The sequence below is a fragment of the Eucyclogobius newberryi genome, unplaced genomic scaffold, assembly GCF_026437365.1.
Source record: "Eucyclogobius newberryi isolate DKJ021-1_F unplaced genomic scaffold, fEucNew1.0.hap1 SCAF_119, whole genome shotgun sequence".
Taxonomy (NCBI): Eukaryota; Metazoa; Chordata; class Actinopteri; order Gobiiformes; family Gobiidae; genus Eucyclogobius; species Eucyclogobius newberryi.
In genome coordinates, this window is record NW_027315745.1 from 26,941 (window position 1) to 47,500 (window position 20,560).

At 42.8% G+C, this 20,560-nt stretch overlaps 1 protein-coding gene across 1 annotated transcript in view; it reads left to right on the forward strand.

Moving 5' to 3' along the window:
* Positions 1 to 20,560, forward strand: part of LOC140355601 (rap guanine nucleotide exchange factor 6) — a 39,812-nt gene that overhangs the window by 16,393 nt on the left and 2,859 nt on the right. The window contains exons 2-3 of the mRNA XM_072440267.1: positions 1,041 to 1,116; positions 9,473 to 9,640. Coding sequence (XP_072296368.1) covers positions 1,041 to 1,116; positions 9,473 to 9,640 — 244 coding nt within the window. The remainder of the gene's footprint in view (positions 1 to 1,040; positions 1,117 to 9,472; positions 9,641 to 20,560) is intronic.

A 20,560-nucleotide genomic window follows, 5' to 3' on the forward strand; every position in this document is an offset into this window, starting at 1 on the left:
AAAATAAAAAAGAGATTAAGTAGCCTAACAAACAAACAAACAAACAAACAAACCAAACGTTTTAAATGTTTGACCAAATCGCTGTGGGTGCAATTTCTTGTGTAAAAGAATGTCCACTATACGTGACAAATATATATTTTTAAAATCTATTTGTTTAAACCTTTACAAACTGGATTCTTGTTTTAATTTAGCGATTCATATTTTAGTCTCTCCCCCCCAAAAACCCAAACAAAACCGACTCCGCCCTAATGCACCCAGACAACCACGTAACAAGGCTTAACAGAATGTAAATCATGCTAACGACGCTGCGCTCAGCATTAGCTAACAGTCACACAAAGTCACACTGTTGTTCAGTTTGTCTTCCCAAACCAAATCAGAAAGTTAAGTATATGGGTCACATTCTCAATCACAACATGTTCAGAGCAGCGGACAAGGACACGCTTGTGTCTCTGCCCCCGGCGCTCATTACGGACAAAGGCCTCATTCTAACGTCCCTGCCCACAAGTTGGACGTCCTCCTGTTCAGTGTCTCCACGACTGCTGCCCCCTGTGGAGAGATGTTGTACTTCCCATCGCAGTAGAAGCAGGTGTAGAGTACAAACTGTGACTTGGATATGGTGCAGTTTTCCTCAGGTGGTTCTTCTTCTTCACTGCAGGTGTTTGTATGGGAATTCCACTGTTCATATTTGAGAAGTTGAACCTAGTCCTTGCTCTGGTTCCAAAAACACTGCACTAATGCTACTACTACTACATTTGCAAGTCAATAAAATAAAAAAAGAAACGCCAGATAATGGGTACTAAAACTAAATCACATAAATACACCAGAGAAACATGTGACTATGTTTAGTTTGCTCTACATCAGAATGAGTGTAAGACAACATGGTAGTCTGAAATAAATGATTATTTTTTGGTTATGGTATCATGGTAAGCCTTTCCTTAGTATCTTAGTATCTCGATAACCTTAGTCCCATTTTATTGAAACGTGTCAAAGAGTTGTTGAAATGACAGTGTTTAACGTTCGTATTCTCTCTCCTTTCCCAGTTTCGGCAAGCGTTCGGCGGGCAGCCTCAGACGTGGGTGCGAGTGCATCGTCCTCGAGCCTTCAGAGATGATCGTGGTGAGTCCCCTTAGTGTCAAAAGCATTTACACAGTCCACAACGCAGTAGGGTTGTACTTGGCCGAGCACCTCGTGTCAGCTCCCGCTCCGCAGAGCAACGGAGACGGAGACAGAGACGGAGACAGTGACAGTCCAGCTCCAGAGACTCAAGAAGATTAGCACTGTTTGAACCACAGTACAAGAGTTTATTGTATTGTGGTGGCAAGTGGCAAAGGATTTGACGTCTGGACTGCAGCAGGCGTTTCTATTTGGAGTTTAAAAGCCTAATCCTCCAGTGAGATGGTGTAAGAGTGACAGTGACTAGTGCACGGCGACCACTGCGACCACTGCGACCACTGCGACCACTGGGACCACAGCGACCACTGCGACCACTGCGACCACTGGGACCACAGCGACCACTGCGACCACTGCGACCACTGCGACCACTGCGACCACTGGGACCACAGCGACCACTGCGACCACAGCGACCACTGCGACCACTGGGACCACAGCGACCACTGCGACCACTGCGACCACTGCGACCACTGCGACCACTGGGACCACTGGGACCACAGCGACCACTGCAACCACAGCGACCACAGCGACCACAGCGACCACTGCGACCACTGCGACCACTGCGACCACAGCGACCACTGCGACCACAGCGACCACTGCGACCACTGCGACCACTGCGACCACTGCGACCACAGCGACCACTGCGACCACTGCGACCACTGCGACCACTGCGACCACTGCGACCACTGGGACCACAGCGACCACTGCGACCACAGCGACCACAGCGACCACTGCGACCACTGCGACCACAGCGACCACAGCGACCACTGCGACCACAGCGACCACAGCGACCACAGCGACCACAGCGACCACTGCGACCACTGCGACCACTGCGACCACAGCGACCACAGCGACCACTGCGACCACAGCGACCACTGCGACCACTGCGACCACAGCGACCACAGCGACCACTGCGACCACAGCGACCACAGCGACCACAGCGACCACAGCGACCACTGCGACCACAGCGACCACAGCGACCACAGCGACCACTGCGACCACAGCGACCACAGCGACCACAGCGACCACTGCGACCACAGCGACCACAGCGACCACAGCGACCACTGCGACCACTGCGACCACAGCGACCACTGCGACCACAGCGACCACTGCGACCACTGCGACCACAGCGACCACAGCGACCACAGCGACCACTGCGACCACTGCGACCACTGCGACCACAGCGACCACAGCGACCACAGCGACCACAGCGACCACTGCGACCACTGGGACCACAGCGACCACTGCGACCACAGCGACCACAGCGACCACTGCGACCACTGCGACCACTGCGACCACTGCGACCACAGCGACCACAGCGACCACAGCGACCACAGCGACCACTGCGACCACTGCGACCACTGCGACCACTGCGACCACAGCGACCACAGCGACCACTGCGACCACAGCGACCACAGCGACCACTGCGACCACTGCGACCACAGCGACCACAGCGACCACAGCGACCACAGCGACCACAGCGACCACTGCGACCACTGCGACCACAGCGACCACAGCGACCACAGCGACCACTGCGACCACAGCGACCACAGCGACCACAGCGACCACAGCGACCACTGCGACCACAGCGACCACTGCGACCACAGCGACCACTGCGACCACTGCGACCACAGCGACCACAGCGACCACTGCGACCACAGCGACCACAGCGACCACAGCGACCACTGCGACCACAGCGACCACAGCGACCACTGCGACCACTGCGACCACAGCGACCACAGCGACCACTGCGACCACTGCGACCACAGCGACCACAGCGACCACAGCGACCACTGCGACCACAGCGACCACAGCGACCACAGCGACCACAGCGACCACAGCGACCACAGCGACCACTGCGACCACTGCGACCACAGCGACCACAGCGACCACTGCGACCACTGCGACCACAGCGACCACAGCGACCACAGCGACCACAGCGACCACTGCGACCACTGCGACCACAGCGACCACTGCGACCACTGCGACCACAGCGACCACTGCGACCACAGCGACCACTGCGACCACTGCGACCACTGCGACCACAGCGACCACAGCGACCACTGCGACCACTGCGACCACTGCGACCACTGCGACCACTGCGACCACAGCGACCACAGCGACCACTGCGACCACTGCGACCACTGCGACCACTGCGACCACAGCGACCACAGCGACCACAGCGACGACAGCGACGACAGCGACCACAGCGACCACAGCGACCACAGCGACCACTGCGACCACTGCGACCACAGCGACCACAGCGACCACTGCGACCACTGCGACCACAGCGACCACTGCGACCACAGCGACCACAGCGACCACTGCGACCACAGCGACCACTGCGACCACAGCGACCACTGCGACCACAGCGACCACAGCGACCACAGCGACCACTGCGACCACTGCGACCACAGCGACCACAGCGACCACAGCGACCACTGCGACCACTGCGACCACAGCGACCACTGCGACCACTGCGACCACAGCGACCACAGCGACCACAGCGACCACTGCGACCACAGCGACCACAGCGACCACTGCGACCACTGCGACCACTGCGACCACTGCGACCACAGCGACCACTGCGACCACTGCGACCACTGCGACCACTGCGACCACTGCGACCACTGCGACCACTGCGACCACAGCGACCACAGCGACCACTGCGACCACTGCGACCACTGCGACCACTGCGACCACAGCGACCACAGCGACCACTGCGACCACAGCGACCACAGCGACCACAGCGACCACTGCGACCACTGCGACCACTGCGACCACTGCACCTGACACGTTGTCCACATTTGTCCACTTTGATTAGCCTTAATAAAACATGAACAGAGACTTCATTCATAGTGAAAACATAGTTTATTACAAAGATCCAGGTTCAGTAGCTTCTTGATTAAGCCTGATTAAGTAGTTACTAGGCCTCGGTCTGGGTAATTTATCGAAAGGGCGACAGATGGAGTTGTTTTTGAATCAAGAGGTCCACAGTTGGTCCTCTGTCCAGAATGCTTAGTTTATGTTCATGGCATCATTAATAAAGGCCATTGTTACTTTGTTTTTTTAAAAGACCAAATAAAATCTATTTGAAAATAAAGATCGGTCAATGTGAGAAAACAAACAAACATTGATATATATTTTTTCCCATATTGCACAGCCCTAACTAAGCCTGAATCAATCTTAATAAACAATTGTTCATGCTTTATTAAGACTAATTAAGGTGTAGTTATTATGAAGTGCTACCAATTTGCTTACTTTATCAATAATAGGATCTTGTTCTTAACTTGTACCATATTGGCCTATTTCACATGTTTTATTCATAAAGCAAATGTACAGAAGTAACATTGCAAACATCCTCTGCTTGAGAATTGAATTGCTGCTAACATATTGTGCAATAGGACAATTAAAAATAAAATAAAATCATATAATACCAGTACAGATAGAGCTATTGTAAAAGCAGCTCTTGGGGTCAAAATGAAACTACTGCGTGCTGTCTGCTACTAACACTAGAGCGTTTTATCCTCCACACTGTTAGCATACTCGCTGTTCTTCATCATTGATTAACATATTTTCCACAAATAGCTATTTTTACAATATACTATAAGGAGTAAAAGGTATTTTCTTGTGGCTGATTTGTATGTTTTCAATTTAACTGCAGCACTTTCCCAACATAAAACAAATTGTCGTCTGGTGGTATAAATCTTTCTTATATATATTCATAAAAGAAGAACATTGACGTAATGTACAGTATTTGTCTGGACCATTACAGATTTCAGAGAGTTTGGGCACTGTTGGTTTTAATCAACCAAAGTGCTTTTATCCTTTCCATTGATATTTCCTCTGATTTAACTGCCTTCTTCACTGGAGTCCTTCCAAATTATCAGCTCGTTTGAGTCCAAAGACGGTTCCAAGTTCTGACCCACTTCCTAGTCCAGTTCAAATGATTTCCATGTCAGTGGGAGGTACAAAACCATGTTCTGTTCGGCTCAGCGAGGGCAGTGGATGCAACGCGCTCAGGCATTTTTGTCATTCTGAAACTTTTAAAGCGCCAGTCAAACGCATAAATCAGCCACGTGCGGACGGTGCAGATGCGGATGGCAGTGATGCATGATGGGAAGAAAATTAGGATTGGCAAAAGTGTGACAAAAACATGATTCATTATGAGTTGATTTACACCGCTCATTAAATTTTGATCTATGAATTTTTAAGGTACGTACTGTGGAGTTCTGTCGTCAATTAAAGTTCAGAGCTGACACATACGACACAAGATTATGCCCAATATACTAATGTATATCTTCTTTACATGATGTTCAAAGTAGATTAGTTTAGTTGGGATTATAAGTAGCTCTATATCATTGGTGTAAACACAACATAACCTTCTCTCTAACTCTTCTAGTTCCAGCATTGTTAACATTATATATATATATATATATATATATATATATATATATATATATATATATATATATATATATATATATATATATATATATATATATATATATATATATACATATATATATATATATATATATATATATATATATATATATATACATATATATATATATATATATATATATATATACATACATACAGTCAGTCAGTCAGTCAGTCAGTCAGTGCTATACAAACAATGGAAATACGATGTTGCATTAAAATGTTGAGGCTCCTAAAAGTTGAGAGCCTATCAGTCAAGTTTATGTGCAAAGTAAGTGTTAAACTGTCCAAAATGTGTACCTGAGTAGCAGCTCTGACACGCACGCACACACACACACACACACACACACTCACAGACACACTCACAGACACACGCGCGCGCACACTCTGGGAGTCCAGAGGGACCTCTTGCAGGAGTGCTATGAAATACTGTGATATTTTGCACTTTGTATTTGTAGCAAAAGGAGGTACAAATGCACGAGAGGTGCAGGAACTACAACAATGACCCGGGCTAAACTGGCTGCTGTAATCCTACTCCATTCACCGAAAAATAGAAAGCACTTTTCCCAGAGTTCAAGGGGTTATTTTTTAGCACCTTCATGGTGGCATTCTGTGGAAAGGTTTGAGTTCAAGCCCCAGATTTGAGCAAACAAAAATATATACATAAATTCACTAGAAGTTGATTCAAAATGCTACCAAAGACCAAAGATCAGCCCAATTCTTAATCAACGTTACTACATTTAATGCTTTTTTGTTTTCTTCTAAATCTGTCTAAAATACTCAAAATTTTCAAAATATTTTCTTCATTCAATTTTTTAATGTACTCTTTTTATTTATGTATTTTTCAAATGTATCTTTACTTTTACGTAACCTTTCTTCCACCTTAGATTAAAACACCCTCAATCATGTATATTCTTTAAGTCCTAGACCTACTTTCTTTTACTATTCAATTTGATTTAAATTCATAATCACATAATGAGTCACTGGACTGAATACGAAGTGGTTCAGAGATAAATTCTTCCCAAATGGAGCTTGTAATTTGACCACCTCTGCGTTCCACGCCGTAAACTACAGCCTCCGCCTCAACCGTTCTTCTCAAAGTGGCAATTGACAAACCTATCTTTGGGCCCTTCTATCTTTACCTCCCTCCCTCTGCTGCTGCATGGGCCTTGGCTGTTCCCGACACACTCGTAGAGTCTTTAGAGTGAGACATCAGACCCCGGGCGGCTCTCTGTTGTCACTGTAAAATAATGAGTGGTTTGGGCCTGTCTGGGTAATGTGGCTGTGGTAATAGTGGCGTGCCTGTGACAGAAGGGGCTTCCTCACCCGCACTAATAACAGCGTTCAGAGCTCCCATCCTGCCGGGACACGCTTTAGCATTTCCATTTAATAACGATATTACAATAATGATATGTGAACGGCAGCCGGCCTGTAATCACCGAGGTCAGAAAGAAGGGGCGTGTGTTTTATTATATCCGGGGCTGAATGTAGAATGTGTCCAGTGACGGTTTATAGTTTTACCAGCTGTTAACATCAGATAAAATATAGAAAGAAACAAATGTCAACAATGCTGTCAAATAGAAAATGCTTCAGGAAATTGCTTCGAAAAACTGTAATTTGCAACTGTAATTTGCATAATTTCCAGTGCATAATGATATAGTTTTATAGTTCTTCCTGTACATGTGCATTTAATAAAATAATCAAATCAAATCTAGACATAATGGACATTTTGCTAGCATTCCGAAAGGTTCACTTAGTAACTTTTCTAGTGGAAAAGCACCAGTTTATCTTTTATCAAACAATCACAGGTTGTTTTAATGCTTGAAAAAGTGTGAGTCGACTCGCTTCTCCACAGATCTGACCTGGCCTGCTTGTCTACATGGATTTGGAAATAGAACTAGACCTGTCATGATAACGATTTTGAAAAGTGCGATATGTTACTACAGAGAAATACTACAATAGACGGTAATATTGAAACAACTTTATCCCACCCACACAAGCCAGACAATCCTGGTAAAGCCTTTTGTAAATGTATAATATTGTTAAATAAAACATGAGCAGCGATAAAATAAACTGCAGAATGAAACACTTTAGTACTTAGCCAGTGTCTATAATTAGTCATAGACGTTAATTATACGACGCTCTACAGCACAAAAATCTTAATCTTATCGTACTACAAAAAAAGAACCACACAATCATTCTTGAGCCCAACATTTCATTCCATTTGGGACAAGCCTAAATAGAAGTTTAATGCCGTACTATGGATCATCATCAAAGCATCTTCATGAAGACAAAAAGGCGTTCGATCCTATAGATTTGTAAATGATTGTAACACTGGCCATAATTAACATTTCTACCTCAATTTCCAACCAAAATCCAAACAATTCAAGCTGTTTAGCATCATTAAGTCACAGGTGGAACAGGGGTTAAAGGTCAGTAGGCCAGCAGAGAAGCTTGTCAGTTATCATAATGCACATGCCACTAACAAACCCTTCCAGATGTAGTCGGTTGCTCGACACATTCTGTAACTAGTGACGATAAAACACCTGCAGGCGTTCAACTCTCCAGCGCTCGCTCACGTGCCCTCTGCACATCCAGAGCACACGTCGCACATAGAGATGTGCAATTAGACACAGGCACCACTTCTGCTCCGTGGCACCCTTGCTTGTTGTCATGGCAGCAGTTGGTACGGCAGCGAGAGATTTTAGCACCGTAATCCCAATGAGTGAAGACGCCTGAGAAATCTTAGGCTGAGAGTGTGAACATGCCATACAATCACCATAAGCTCGACGTTTGAGAGACTTAAGCAAATTGTACGGTCAGACTTGTGCTGATTGCACGGCTGAGGTTGCGTTTTGCAGACGTTTTACGCACATATTTTTTCATCATCTTCTCCAATTGCATAAAACACTGAAACCTATTTAGCTTGTTTTATTTAGCATGCAATTTTTTAACACTCATATGTCTCCTAAAACCTATTGATAGACAATAATCTGCAGCACGAAACGCTAACACGACATGAATGAATGAAAATGTGCAGAAAACTTATTTTTTACTTATGAACTTTCTGATTCATTCAGATTCAAACTTTATTAATCCTACCAATTAGTTTGAGCAGTAAAAAAGCACAGCACTAGAGGGAAGCAATAAAAAACATTTGACACTTTATTTACTGCATCCAATAAAGCCAAATTACGCTCACGGTTATGCTGTTGTTTGCTAATAAATCAAATACAAAACATGACGATTAATAGAGTTTAAATGGGTCATTTAGCACTCACTTATTATCAACCACATGACCACACTTGAAATGGCCGGCTACCCACATCTAGAAGGTTTTTATGTACATGTATTCCAAACTAAGCCTAGATTTAGCCTGTGTTTTTAGTGCAGTTTGTCAGTTCAATTCACCACCTTCAACAAAACACTCCATCCATCCTGCTTTCATCCATCCATCCTGCTTTCATCCATCCATCCTGCTTTCATCCATCCATCCTGCTTTCATCCATCCATCCTGCTTTCATCCATCCATCCTGCTTTCATCCATCCCTTATCTCCATACCTCATTCAGGACCGTGCTTTCCTCCTATCTACTTTTTGTATAAAGAGCACCCTTTGACGTAGGTGTACAGCCCACACGTGTCTATTTTTACGCAGGAGAGGAGGTGGGAGGGGTGCGGGGAGAGGAGTGAAAGAAGGAAGGAGCGAGAGGGAAAGAGGGATGGAGGAGGGAGGGCTGGGCTGACGGGACTACTGCTACTGCTGACTGTCTGGAGTTGCACGAACGCTAGAAAGAAGCCAAGCCTTTGCGCGTACGTGGAAGTAAACATGGCCGTCGTCTTCTCGTGCCCGGCAGGTGGACTACATGGACGAAAATGAGGAGTACTTCCAGCGCCAAGCCTCGCACAGACAATCACGCCGGCGCTTCCGGAAGATCAACCAAAAAGGCGAGAGGCAGACCATCATCGACACCGTGGATCCCTACCCCACCGGCAAGCCACCGATAGGACGGGCGTACCACACGGTGAGTTTGCCGCCGATGTCGATTGAACTCCGCTCCCATTCGCTGCTGCCACTGCCGTTGTTGTTGAGAACTTCGGAGTCTGTTCCTTGCTATTACGGGCTCGTCTCTGGAGTTCTCGTGTTGTTGTTTTCTCTTCGAACGCTCGCTCTTGTTCCCCACAGGCTGCTGTCCAAATGTGTTTTATAAATATCTCTTCTCCCCGTTGAGAATTGCTTTCTCTTGTGTGTGTTATGGTCATTCTGTCCCTTTTTTGTGACTTTTGTGACAGCTTAAAGCTTGTTTTGAGTATGCAGTGTTTCTACATTCATTGATTAGACCCTGGCAGGCCATCGTGGTCTCATTTGCTTGGTCTTACACTTGAATGAATCTAATTGCACATGATAATGCTATTTTTTAGTGTGTTTTTGTGCTGCCTGAACGTTTTACTGCTTGATGATGCTCTGACAGACTGTGGCGGGCACTGTCGTAGTCTAATAGCTCCTGCCAGACTCTCAAAGGGATACAAATAGATCAATGTATGTTTTTAAACCTTGGTGTATTCAATGTGCTCTATGCATTTTATTGCCAGACTTATTTACTGTTTGCATCTCTTTTTTGTTAGCATACTACATGTTTTTATACCTAACTAAACCTTGGCAGGTCACCATAGTCTTATTTACCTTATTTAATGAATTAAATTGGATTATTGCAGAATGCGTGCAGATGTTTAATAGCTTTGCATGTTCTATAAAATGTATCAATGTCACAGTGTATTCTGACTAAGCGTGGCAGATACTGTCATGGTCTAAAATCTCCCGCCTGAGTCTCAAAGGGAACCACATTTTGCTCTAAACTTTGAAGCACCAGATTTTGCGATAGTTTCTTTTGTTGTCTAAGCCTCTTGGTCATTCATAACAATAGAAAATTATTGTTTAATGTTTTCCATACATTGACAGCTATTAGCTATTAGCCTGCCATAGTCTAATGTGTCTAATTTAAAAAAAGTTATAATAAGATATTCCTTTATTGTCCCACATGGGGAAATTTCATTGGTGCAACGCAGGTAGATACAGAGGTAGATACAGAAGAACAGATCACTTATAGGAAGTCTGAAAAACACTTTCAGTAGAAGATCTCCTATAAATAAATAAAAACTCCCATAGACAAATAAATAAATAAATACTATTGCATGTGATCACGACAGTAATTGCACATGAATATGTGTCACGACAGCACATAGATTGCACATGAATTTCACAGTAATTGCACATGAATTGCACATGAATTCCAACAGCAATTGCACATATAATTGCATTGCCATTCTGCATTTTGCTGTGCTATTTTGTTCTATAACTTCAACAATTTGAATTTGTGTTGACTATAATTTTTGGGTATTTGCTTTCCATTTATTGACTGCTAATAGCAATTAGCCTGCCATAGTCTAGTCTAATTTACAGCCTCTTATAGTGATTATTGCATTGCTCTCCTGCATTTTATTCTGTGCTGCTGTATATTTTCATGTACTTTTACTACTTTGTGTAACTGTGCGCTCCTTCTTTGCGCTGCTTTTATGTCGCAGGTTTTAAAGTCTGTTCCCTCGTTCACTTCCTGGACTTCTCTGGTGGCCTGAGGTGCTGTGTTGTTATGTTTTATGTCCTTGGTAAAGCCTTCATATATGTTTTTACGAAGCAGTTCCTACCCTTGAGCAATGTTTTCAACTTTCCATTTACTTTTGTGGTATGTTTACAACCGTTTGTGTAATGTCCCTTTCCAGTTCTTGGTTTTGTTGGGCGACCAGTCTTTTGGCTGCTATTGAGATGCAATTACGGAATGACGTTTGTTTTACACACACTCATCACAAGCATGCCATTGAGCTTGTTGTTGAAGCTAACGTTTTGCAGATTTGCCCCCAAAAAAATCCAACAATCACCGTTCTTGGCATGTACAGGAAATGTTTTTACATCGTCTAGAGCTGTATTTTGGAACTTGTGTTTACAGAAACTATAGCCTAAGCATTATAAAAGGGCAAAAAGAGAAATACACTAGCTTCATCTGGTGTTAAAAGTGGAATGGCTTTGTGCGGAAAACATAGCGCTTGAGACATAGTGCTTGTTGTTGGAAGTGAATTGTATGGTACAAGTCTGGTCCGTTGAGGTCAGACGGCTGCTCTTTTCTTGGCTTTCTGAAATAGTTATTCTGGGCTATAACACAAAACTACAGAAAATGTATGGGTGATGTTGAGGGGATGGCTTTTGTTGATCAAGTCTGTATTGTATTCTATCTTTGCCAAAAGTGCTGAATAAAATGTTGACTGTTGAATGTTCATAGACTGTGTAGATATGATGAAGAGACACCTTTTTGCTGGTAAATTAAAGGGTCAAAAGCACACAATTTCCTCTATATAAAGTTTATATACACCAAACAACATAGGAAATATGATTCAAACAACCTCTGGACCATTCTACTCTTCCCTTTTAGAGATCTAAATGTGTTTTTCTTCACCCAGTCATGTGCCTTCTTCAGGAACGAACATTTTTAACAAGTTTACCAGCTCATGACCAGCTATACTTTTCCTGACATGTTACATAAGGTCCAGTGACATCTTGGACAGTATTTACCCAAGTTTCCCTGGGAATGGAAAGCAAAACCCTTTCACACTGATGAAGCAGATACACACACACACACGACTATTTTCCTGTTCTGCATTATTTCCCTGCATTCTCTTCATTCCCCCGCGTTCCCTTGGGCTTTTGTGATGGAACTTCTTCGGGAAAAAGAGAAAAGTAAGAGCATCTACTCTGAAATAAGGCAAATGCGGCAAAACATCAACTCTTCCCTGCCAACTCCAGCCGCCTCCTAAATTTAGCTCCCTATTCAAAAGCATTCATTGAACTTTCTCAGGGCCTGACATCTTCCGTCGCACACACTCGACACTCTCGTTCCTGTGGGAAGGATGGAGCGCGCCACCATGGCAACCAGCAGGTCCCAAGCGGGCCCCGGCGCAAGGGCAGTTAAAAGTACAGTAAAAGGGAGAGGAGGAAAGGCGCTGCTATAAGCTAACAGGAGCAGCAGAGTGGAGTGACAGGGCCCGGGATGCAAAGCTGACAAGGCAGGCTTAATCCCCCCGATATGTTTAGAATGCACCGCGGCACTCAAGATGCTCTCGTTTAGTTTGAGCTGTGTTTAGGAGCTGAGAAATCCACCGGGGAGCGGCGGCAAGAAAAGGCAGGAAGTAGTGTCTCAAGCAAGGAAGGTTGGTACTTAAGCTTAGTCACTCCTTAGTCACTCTACTAGGATGAAAACGATCACAGGGCATTTGAAGTGCTGTTGTGATGCCAGAGAAAGTGCTAGAGGGACAAGCCCATAAGTTATATATTGTGATTCAAGTCCATTATAAATCCAAAAGTATTTAGACAATAGCATCTTAAATACAGGTATACATTATATTAATCAACAATTTCAGCAATAGCAAAACCTCCTAAAACATACAATTAATCATTTGTTTTTTGAAAAGGTTATCATGGTTCTTGTGGTACTTTTGTGCATGCTTATGTTTACCAGGCTTGGAACATGTGCAGTAGTGTCATCAGAGGAGAATCCTTGAGGAAAAACTGAAACAAAAACAGGGATAGACGAAAGCTAGTTGACCCTAACATGCTAATGTAAGCACATAGTTGTAATTAATGTAATTTGATGGCAGAAATGCTCAGAACAAGTGTGGCGATGATTTATTGACTTAAAAACAGTGCGAAAGATTTTGGAGCGTTACCTGTGATGTCACAAAACTTATGACATGAGTTTAATGAGGCTCAAAGGGAGAGGATTTACTAAACATGATAACCCCAACTCCAGGTATGTTTTTGATGAGGAAACAATGTAATTTCATGATTAAAAGCTCAAAAGTACATTTTGTATCATACATGTCCTTTAAGTTATCTGGAACTGTAAAGTACTAAAAAACAAAAGCTTGAATCTATTTTCCAGATCTTGCTTCAGCCAATCATAAGTCGTTATACACCACAATGAGAACGCAAGTCTTGCTTGCAAAACTAGCCAAGTATAATTATTGAATTTAAGACCTGCATGTTGCACATCATAGCATGCAACGTGCAGTATTTGCGCTGAGTGCACCATTAATCGTGTGCAGTCAATACATGTTAGCTTGATGACTGTTAGCATAGCATAGGTAAAAGCTCTTCTTTGCAAAAAGGCAAATGTATTATCTAGGCAGCCGTGTTTGCCTCAGATGATGACATTTAAAAAAAAAAAAAAGTATCCCTCCCTATAAAACCCTAATGGCTTTTAGTGAGCGTGATCACGTATGACGTACCAGTGCATTACCTTCAGCTGCATCGCCATTGTAAACAATTCATGTCAATTCAACCAAGAAGATGCGGTCCTTAGCTCCACCATTGTCTCGTGCACTCTCTCCTTTATTTTCAGTAATACCTCAACTTGATCTCCACCGCGGCAGCAGAACCGTCAGCCCATTCAGCCTCTCTATCTTCTCCCCTTCACCACCAGTGATGTCTAGGCACTGGAGGGGAGATTCATGGTTTTCTCACTTTATCATCATAAACACAAGCAAAAACCGAGACTAATAACAATACAAATAATGCATAATATTTGTCCTTTAAAGCCATTCTGCAAGGCCCACAAGGAAAAGCAATATCCACTTCAAGCAGGCGGCAGACTCTCCACCACAAAAGTTACGCAGTGCACCTTTAAATAGTAGATGTGCTAACCATATACAAGTTGTACCGATACATTTGCCTATCAGTGTGCGGTAGCCAACCCCAGAGCCATTTCAATCTCTGAAATATGGATGTAACCTTGCAGTGGAGGTCCCATAGGGAGCTCGTGCACAAACACAGCCTACTCTTTTCTGCTATGATCCAAAGTACCGCCATTATCTCTGTGACGCTGGGGGTTCAAGTGCTTTATTTATAGAAGGAGTAAATAGAATCTATAGGGTCAATGGCCACTTCTGCAGTAGTGAAAACATGCAGCAGTGCCATCAACTTTGACCTCTTTGTCAGGAAATGCAAGACATAAGAGTAATATGCTTATTTGAAGTATAGAATGAATAAAGACAACTCTAAATTCATACTGTAATGATCAATCTTTATTTGCGATTCAGTTGCATTTTTTATCTTCAAAAAACAAAGTAAAAAGGGCATTTAGTATTGACTTGCTGAGAAATTGTGAAATCAGTGTTATTTCACTCCAAAAATTGCTCAATTGCATCCGTCCAAAGTCCAAACCGCTCCAAACCGCTTCAAACCAGCTTCTACTGACGAAGACTGGCTGAAGCATTATTAGATACGAGATTGTCAATCTTGATTAAAATGAATAGTCCAGTTCTATTCTCTTGGTCTATTAAGCAGCAAGTGCAAACAAGTATTATCATTATTAGAATCTAAGAAATGTCAATTACATTAAAGTAACAGTATTGTTTTCTATTCTGACATTTATTTGAGACTTCAATGCTGTTGGGCAACTGCCAAGATCCAACCTGGAGTACCTAGCTGGAGGATCGGCCTCCAGTGACTTTAAGAAGTGATACAATTCTGTTGGATCATTTAAACATAAATGTGAAAGGCAGTGTTTATTATCCCACATGCTCGTAGTATGTGAGGGCAGAGCAGCGGGTTAACACTTAGGACCCTTGTTACAAATGGACACAAGTTATTTTCAGAGTGACTTTATTCAGCTGCTGCCCACCCCCCATTAACAGAAATACACTGGGACCAGAACAGAACAGGCTCGCTCTTCATAGAGGCTCCTGCAACATCCATTTGTGGAGAACCTTTTAGGCTGTCACTAATTGTGGCAAATTTGGTCAGAGATTGATGCCGTGCTCCATTTTGGAAAGTAGCAAATATGACAGAGCCACAATAAAACAACAGAGTCGATTGTTTTGCAGAAAATGAGTGAAAATGTATAAAAAGTAGCGATGTGTAATACGATTTAATGCTATCTTGCTTTACTCCAGTACAGATACATCGTAAAAGTAGCTCTTAGGGTCAAAATGAGGCAGGAAGTAGGAAGGTAATCTAGCATTTTAATCTCCAAAAACCAGGAAGTGTTCTGTTTGCATGTTAGTTGCTGTTAGCTTTACTGTGATGGCAAAACTCCTGAAAAACCCTATCATAATTCACAGAAACAGCACTTTTAAGTAAAACCATTTTATGATTTATTTTTACAACAAAATATATGAATGTAGCAAGCTTAACTGTCCTTCATTCATAGCTTAGTACAAAGTGTTTGACATGAACGATGCATGTGCACATTACCATTATTTAGCCAAATGTCAATGTGCTAATCCAGGGGTCCACGTTGCCCGTCTGTTTTTCCCGCTGCAGTGCACTTCTTAGTTCAGTTTTCACATCCAATCAGCTGTCACTTCCACTTTAACCAAACCCGATTCTTAATTTTTATCAATTATCATTCCCATTATTTAATCCCCCCCTCTCATCACCAAGCGCTCCCCTTGCACCCGCTAACAACCCCACCGCCGCGAGCACATGAGCGATATCCCTCCTCTGGGTGCACTCCGTCACCCGTTGGGCATTCATGGCCCCAAACAGCTGTTCCATAATTATACAAGCGGCAGGAGGCACGCGATCAATATACCCAGCTCCCCCTCTGAACCCGGGGAACCTGCTGTTTAGCCGTGCCGTCCCGCAATCAGAGGGTGGTACATCTAATCCTCGCCAAGGCTAAAGGGTCGGTCAATGGCGGTTCCCTGTTGGAGGGTCCTTGAACGTGACATTACTCAATCATCTGAATGCTAATTCTGTGAGATGTAGAGGGATGGATTTAAGTGTTAAATGTAACACTTGTTAATTCTATGTCTATGGGTGTTTTCTCCCTCCTCTTCATACAAGCTTGTAGTAGAAATTCTTAATTGACTAAAGCCATCGATTACTCCACTAAAAAGGGCCATGGAGGTGCTCTCAACACTATGAAGTATCTCTATGATCCGATCAAATATCTGACCTGAACTGCACTCGCAAGATCACAAAAATATAGTATTCACAAATAATACAAGCAAAATAGTCAAATATATAAATGTTGGTCAACTAAGGCATCATCAACCGATTAATCGTCTAAACTGACTCTAAATGACTGACTAAACTGATTTTTCTAGAAGACTTTAACTTTTCATTAGTTTGTTATTTAAAAAAAATCTAAATATGAACGTTTCCCTTCATATTTTATTTAATCGTACCATTATCTCACCAGGAAGTGCCATTGCAATTCAGAATGTCGTTCTCAATCAACACAGTACAGAAAATCACAAATACGTCTCTAGGACAACAAACGTCACCTCATTTTATTTATTTATTTTTACACATTTCTTCACATATTTCTTCAGTGACACGATCCAAGTCAAAGATCTTTTTGTAGATCATTCTAAGACCACGGCTGAGAAAGAAAACATTTATTTTGTGAGGCACATATAGGAATACATTTAATGAGAATTCCATTATTGTGTTAAACAGGAAACTGAACTGGAAATGTTTGTTAATTACATCCCCTGTCTGTAACCTGTAATTAAAGTACAACACTTACTACAGTACTACACAAGAGTCCAAGTTCCCGTCGGAAGGAGCATAACTCTAATTCTCCCTAATCCTATATGTTTACACGAAATCTCCGTTCAGCACAATTTACTTTTTAATGAGGTGGCCGTAAAGCTTGCATTAACCTAAGTGGCTAAAACACAAAAGCTGTAAAACTGTCCATTCACCCTTTCTCTACACGTGTGCGCAAAGTGTCCACGTTTCCCAAAAGTTATGGAATTCTGATTGGAGAAACAAAGCTCGTAAAAAGAGCTACAAACTTTAGCATTTCTAAACGCTCGTAATTACCGGAATACTTTTCTCAACTTTAATGTAACGTCAGCGTTAAACTATACTCCATTTAGTGCAGAATGCTATGGCAACAAAAGAAGGCAAACTATACAAGCTTAGCATTTTGAAACAATGGCTACCTTTTTTCTCCCCCGTGATATTTCTAAAGTGGGTTAATAAGCCAAATATATTGACTTTATTAATCCGTTCTCCCACTGCTTTTAATGAGTCTTTTATTGTGCGCCTCAAGGTCAATTTGGTTAAAGCATTCTCCTCCCTGATCTCCAACCAAATAAAATGGTGTGTGAGCGAGTCGGAATAACACAAAAAACCTGTCCTTGGCGGCGCTTTCCTCTTGAAAAGCTTTCCATAAGTCGCAGAACAAAGGCATACCTGGAGCAAATAAAGGATTTCACAGCAGCTCGCGAGAATGATGGTGAAATCAGCGCTTGTTTACGCTCAAGCAAATCAAAAAAGCAGCTTTGATCCGTCAGAAATTCAAAATACTCCATTCCAGTTTGGGTCGGGTCGTAGACAGTGGGGGTCTGTTGCGGTTGGCACACTTTATTATGAGAATTTTAAATGAAATTTCAGATAAAACTGATTTTTTTTTTTCCGTGACCACATCAGTTTGTGTCCTGTCTCAAAACTCTCGAAAATGGAATAAATGCTTAGAGAGCTAGTTGTAAATAGGAATGCTTTTTCCACTGTTAAAATTACAAACTCAGAAGTCGAATTTTGTTAATATAATTTCATTCTGGCACATTTTCATTCAAAAGTCGGTGTTATAGAGAAATACTGTCTTGAGATATGGTGGAATATTAAGTAAACGGATTAGAATCCATTAGAATCAATGTTTGGACCTTTTTTAAGCTGTGTGACTGAATGGAATTACAAGCATTTACCCCACAACTATTTGATGTTTTGTACTGCCTGAAATATCAATAGTTTCAATACATCTTTCATTCTCCGCAACTGAAACATTTGTATGTTTTTTTCTCAGCATAAACTATTTGAAACTCACATTTTTAACCTGTGACATGTCATTTTCAGAGAGAGAACTTTAGCACGCGTTTGGCTGTATTTGTGATTACATTTTGAGGTAGCGTTTGTCACTTTGATGCAGAACATGTCACCTTCTCGTCTCCCACTTCCTCTGACAAGTGAGTTTTTCTTCCTTTTTTTTCTTTTGGCATCGCAGTCTCCGTCCCAGGAAAGCAATAAACCAGAGGTACGGTATCTGTCCCGACCTGTCTTGTCTCTCTGTGTGTGCCGGATGCTTAGGTGTGTAGCTCACTTTGTGTTGTGTATTTGTCATTGGCGTCGAGACCCCCTTATGCCTTCTACCCTCTGGCAAACAAAGATGAAAAGGTAGAAACGGCGAGGTAAAAATATGTATAAATTAGAAAATATCTGCTAAATGTAATGTTTAACTAGCCCAGGCCTCTAAAATATTCAAGTATCAAATTTAACTTGGCTTTCTCTGAAAAAAGATTAACGGGTCAGTCTAAATGTATAATTTTAATGTGGTATTCAAACATTAAATCCCAAGCAGATGAAAGATTAAATATGGACTGAACTAGAGTAAACATTGCCTATATAATTATTCACCTGTAAATGTTTATATTCAAAAGTCAAATGGGTTTGTGTTTTATAAGTCATTTTAATCAGAAAATGTTTATTGACAAAATAAATATATCATTTATCATATCATAAATAAAAGAGGCACTAGATTAAAAAAAACAAAAACATAATCCAAGTGTATTTATAAGTAGATCCAGCGCTATAATGTCCACAATTGTTCACGTCATTCCCTCAGGTAAAGTAGTGGGTGTAATCCCTCAGTCGTCCAGTAGGCTCGCAGGTAAACAAAGTCGGAGTAGTTTCAGGTTATAACTCCTCCCTTTGGGCTTATCTAATCTCGTTTAACACAGTATAAACTCTAGTACTCTAGTTTAGTGCCTTCAGATTGAAAATAAGCAAATCCATTTCAAAAAACGTGTCCAGAATGACAACCTTTTCTACCATGAATCGAAAGTCGTTACAATTACTCCAATCGATGTTCTGAATTCACGTGTTTTTTGTACTTTTCTGATGACCAAATCCGAACACGCCTCAGAGATGAAACACTTACACGGAGAAAACCGCCGGCCTGATTCCGCTTCACCATCCCGAGCGCTGACAGGGAAATGATAAGCGTTTCTGCCGCGGTTATGGACCCGTAAACGGCGATAATGGCAACAATCGAGCTGATTGAAGGGCCGTGGATCTCCTCGCAAGTTTTGCGATTGCCGGTAATGGTATTGACTGTATCTTTAGGCTGTTTGGAATATTCTTATCCCAGCGATGTGGGGGTGGCGCTCCGGGAGGTGGTGCCACATTCTAAAGCTTTGCATCAGGTATTCACAGCTTCAAAATGATTTCATCCGCTGTGCTATGTTGGTTTGCATTTTTGCAGCTAAGTCAAACCTTGGCAAACAGTGATTGATTAATGGCATTTCAGTTTGTAGAGATATCGCCTGGCCATTTTCCCAAAAAATGACGCTCTTATCGACGTAGCTTCATCTACTAGAAAATGTCCCCAGACTTGATGTTTAAAAAGCAAATTTATACGAAATACCTTAAATCTATCCAAGTCTGCTTTAATTTGAAACTGAATAAACTCTGCAAAGAATGTGTCTCTACAACTTGTTTTCTAATCTCATTGAAAGCCAATGAGTCAGGAGCCATGTAACATTATTCAAGATTAGAAAACAAGAAAATATATTTGGTTCTTTGATAAAATGTGTGGCAAAATGTTGACTCTAAATAGCTTGTGAATCGTAATGTCCTGATTGGAATCTCCCTCAGTTTGTCATCGTATCAATATTCCACTGCCGAAACCGCTAAACATGTTCTCACCAGTATGATTCCGACTCGGTTGAACAGATCAGAGCTCGAGGCCGTCTGGCAGATGAGATAGAACTAACCTGCCACTCTCCCCAGCTACAAATGCTGCCTCCTATTTTTAGAGTCATCCTCAGTGACAACCTGCTTCAGCTGCCACACAACAGCCCTGGTTTAGACATTGTGTTCAAGCTCG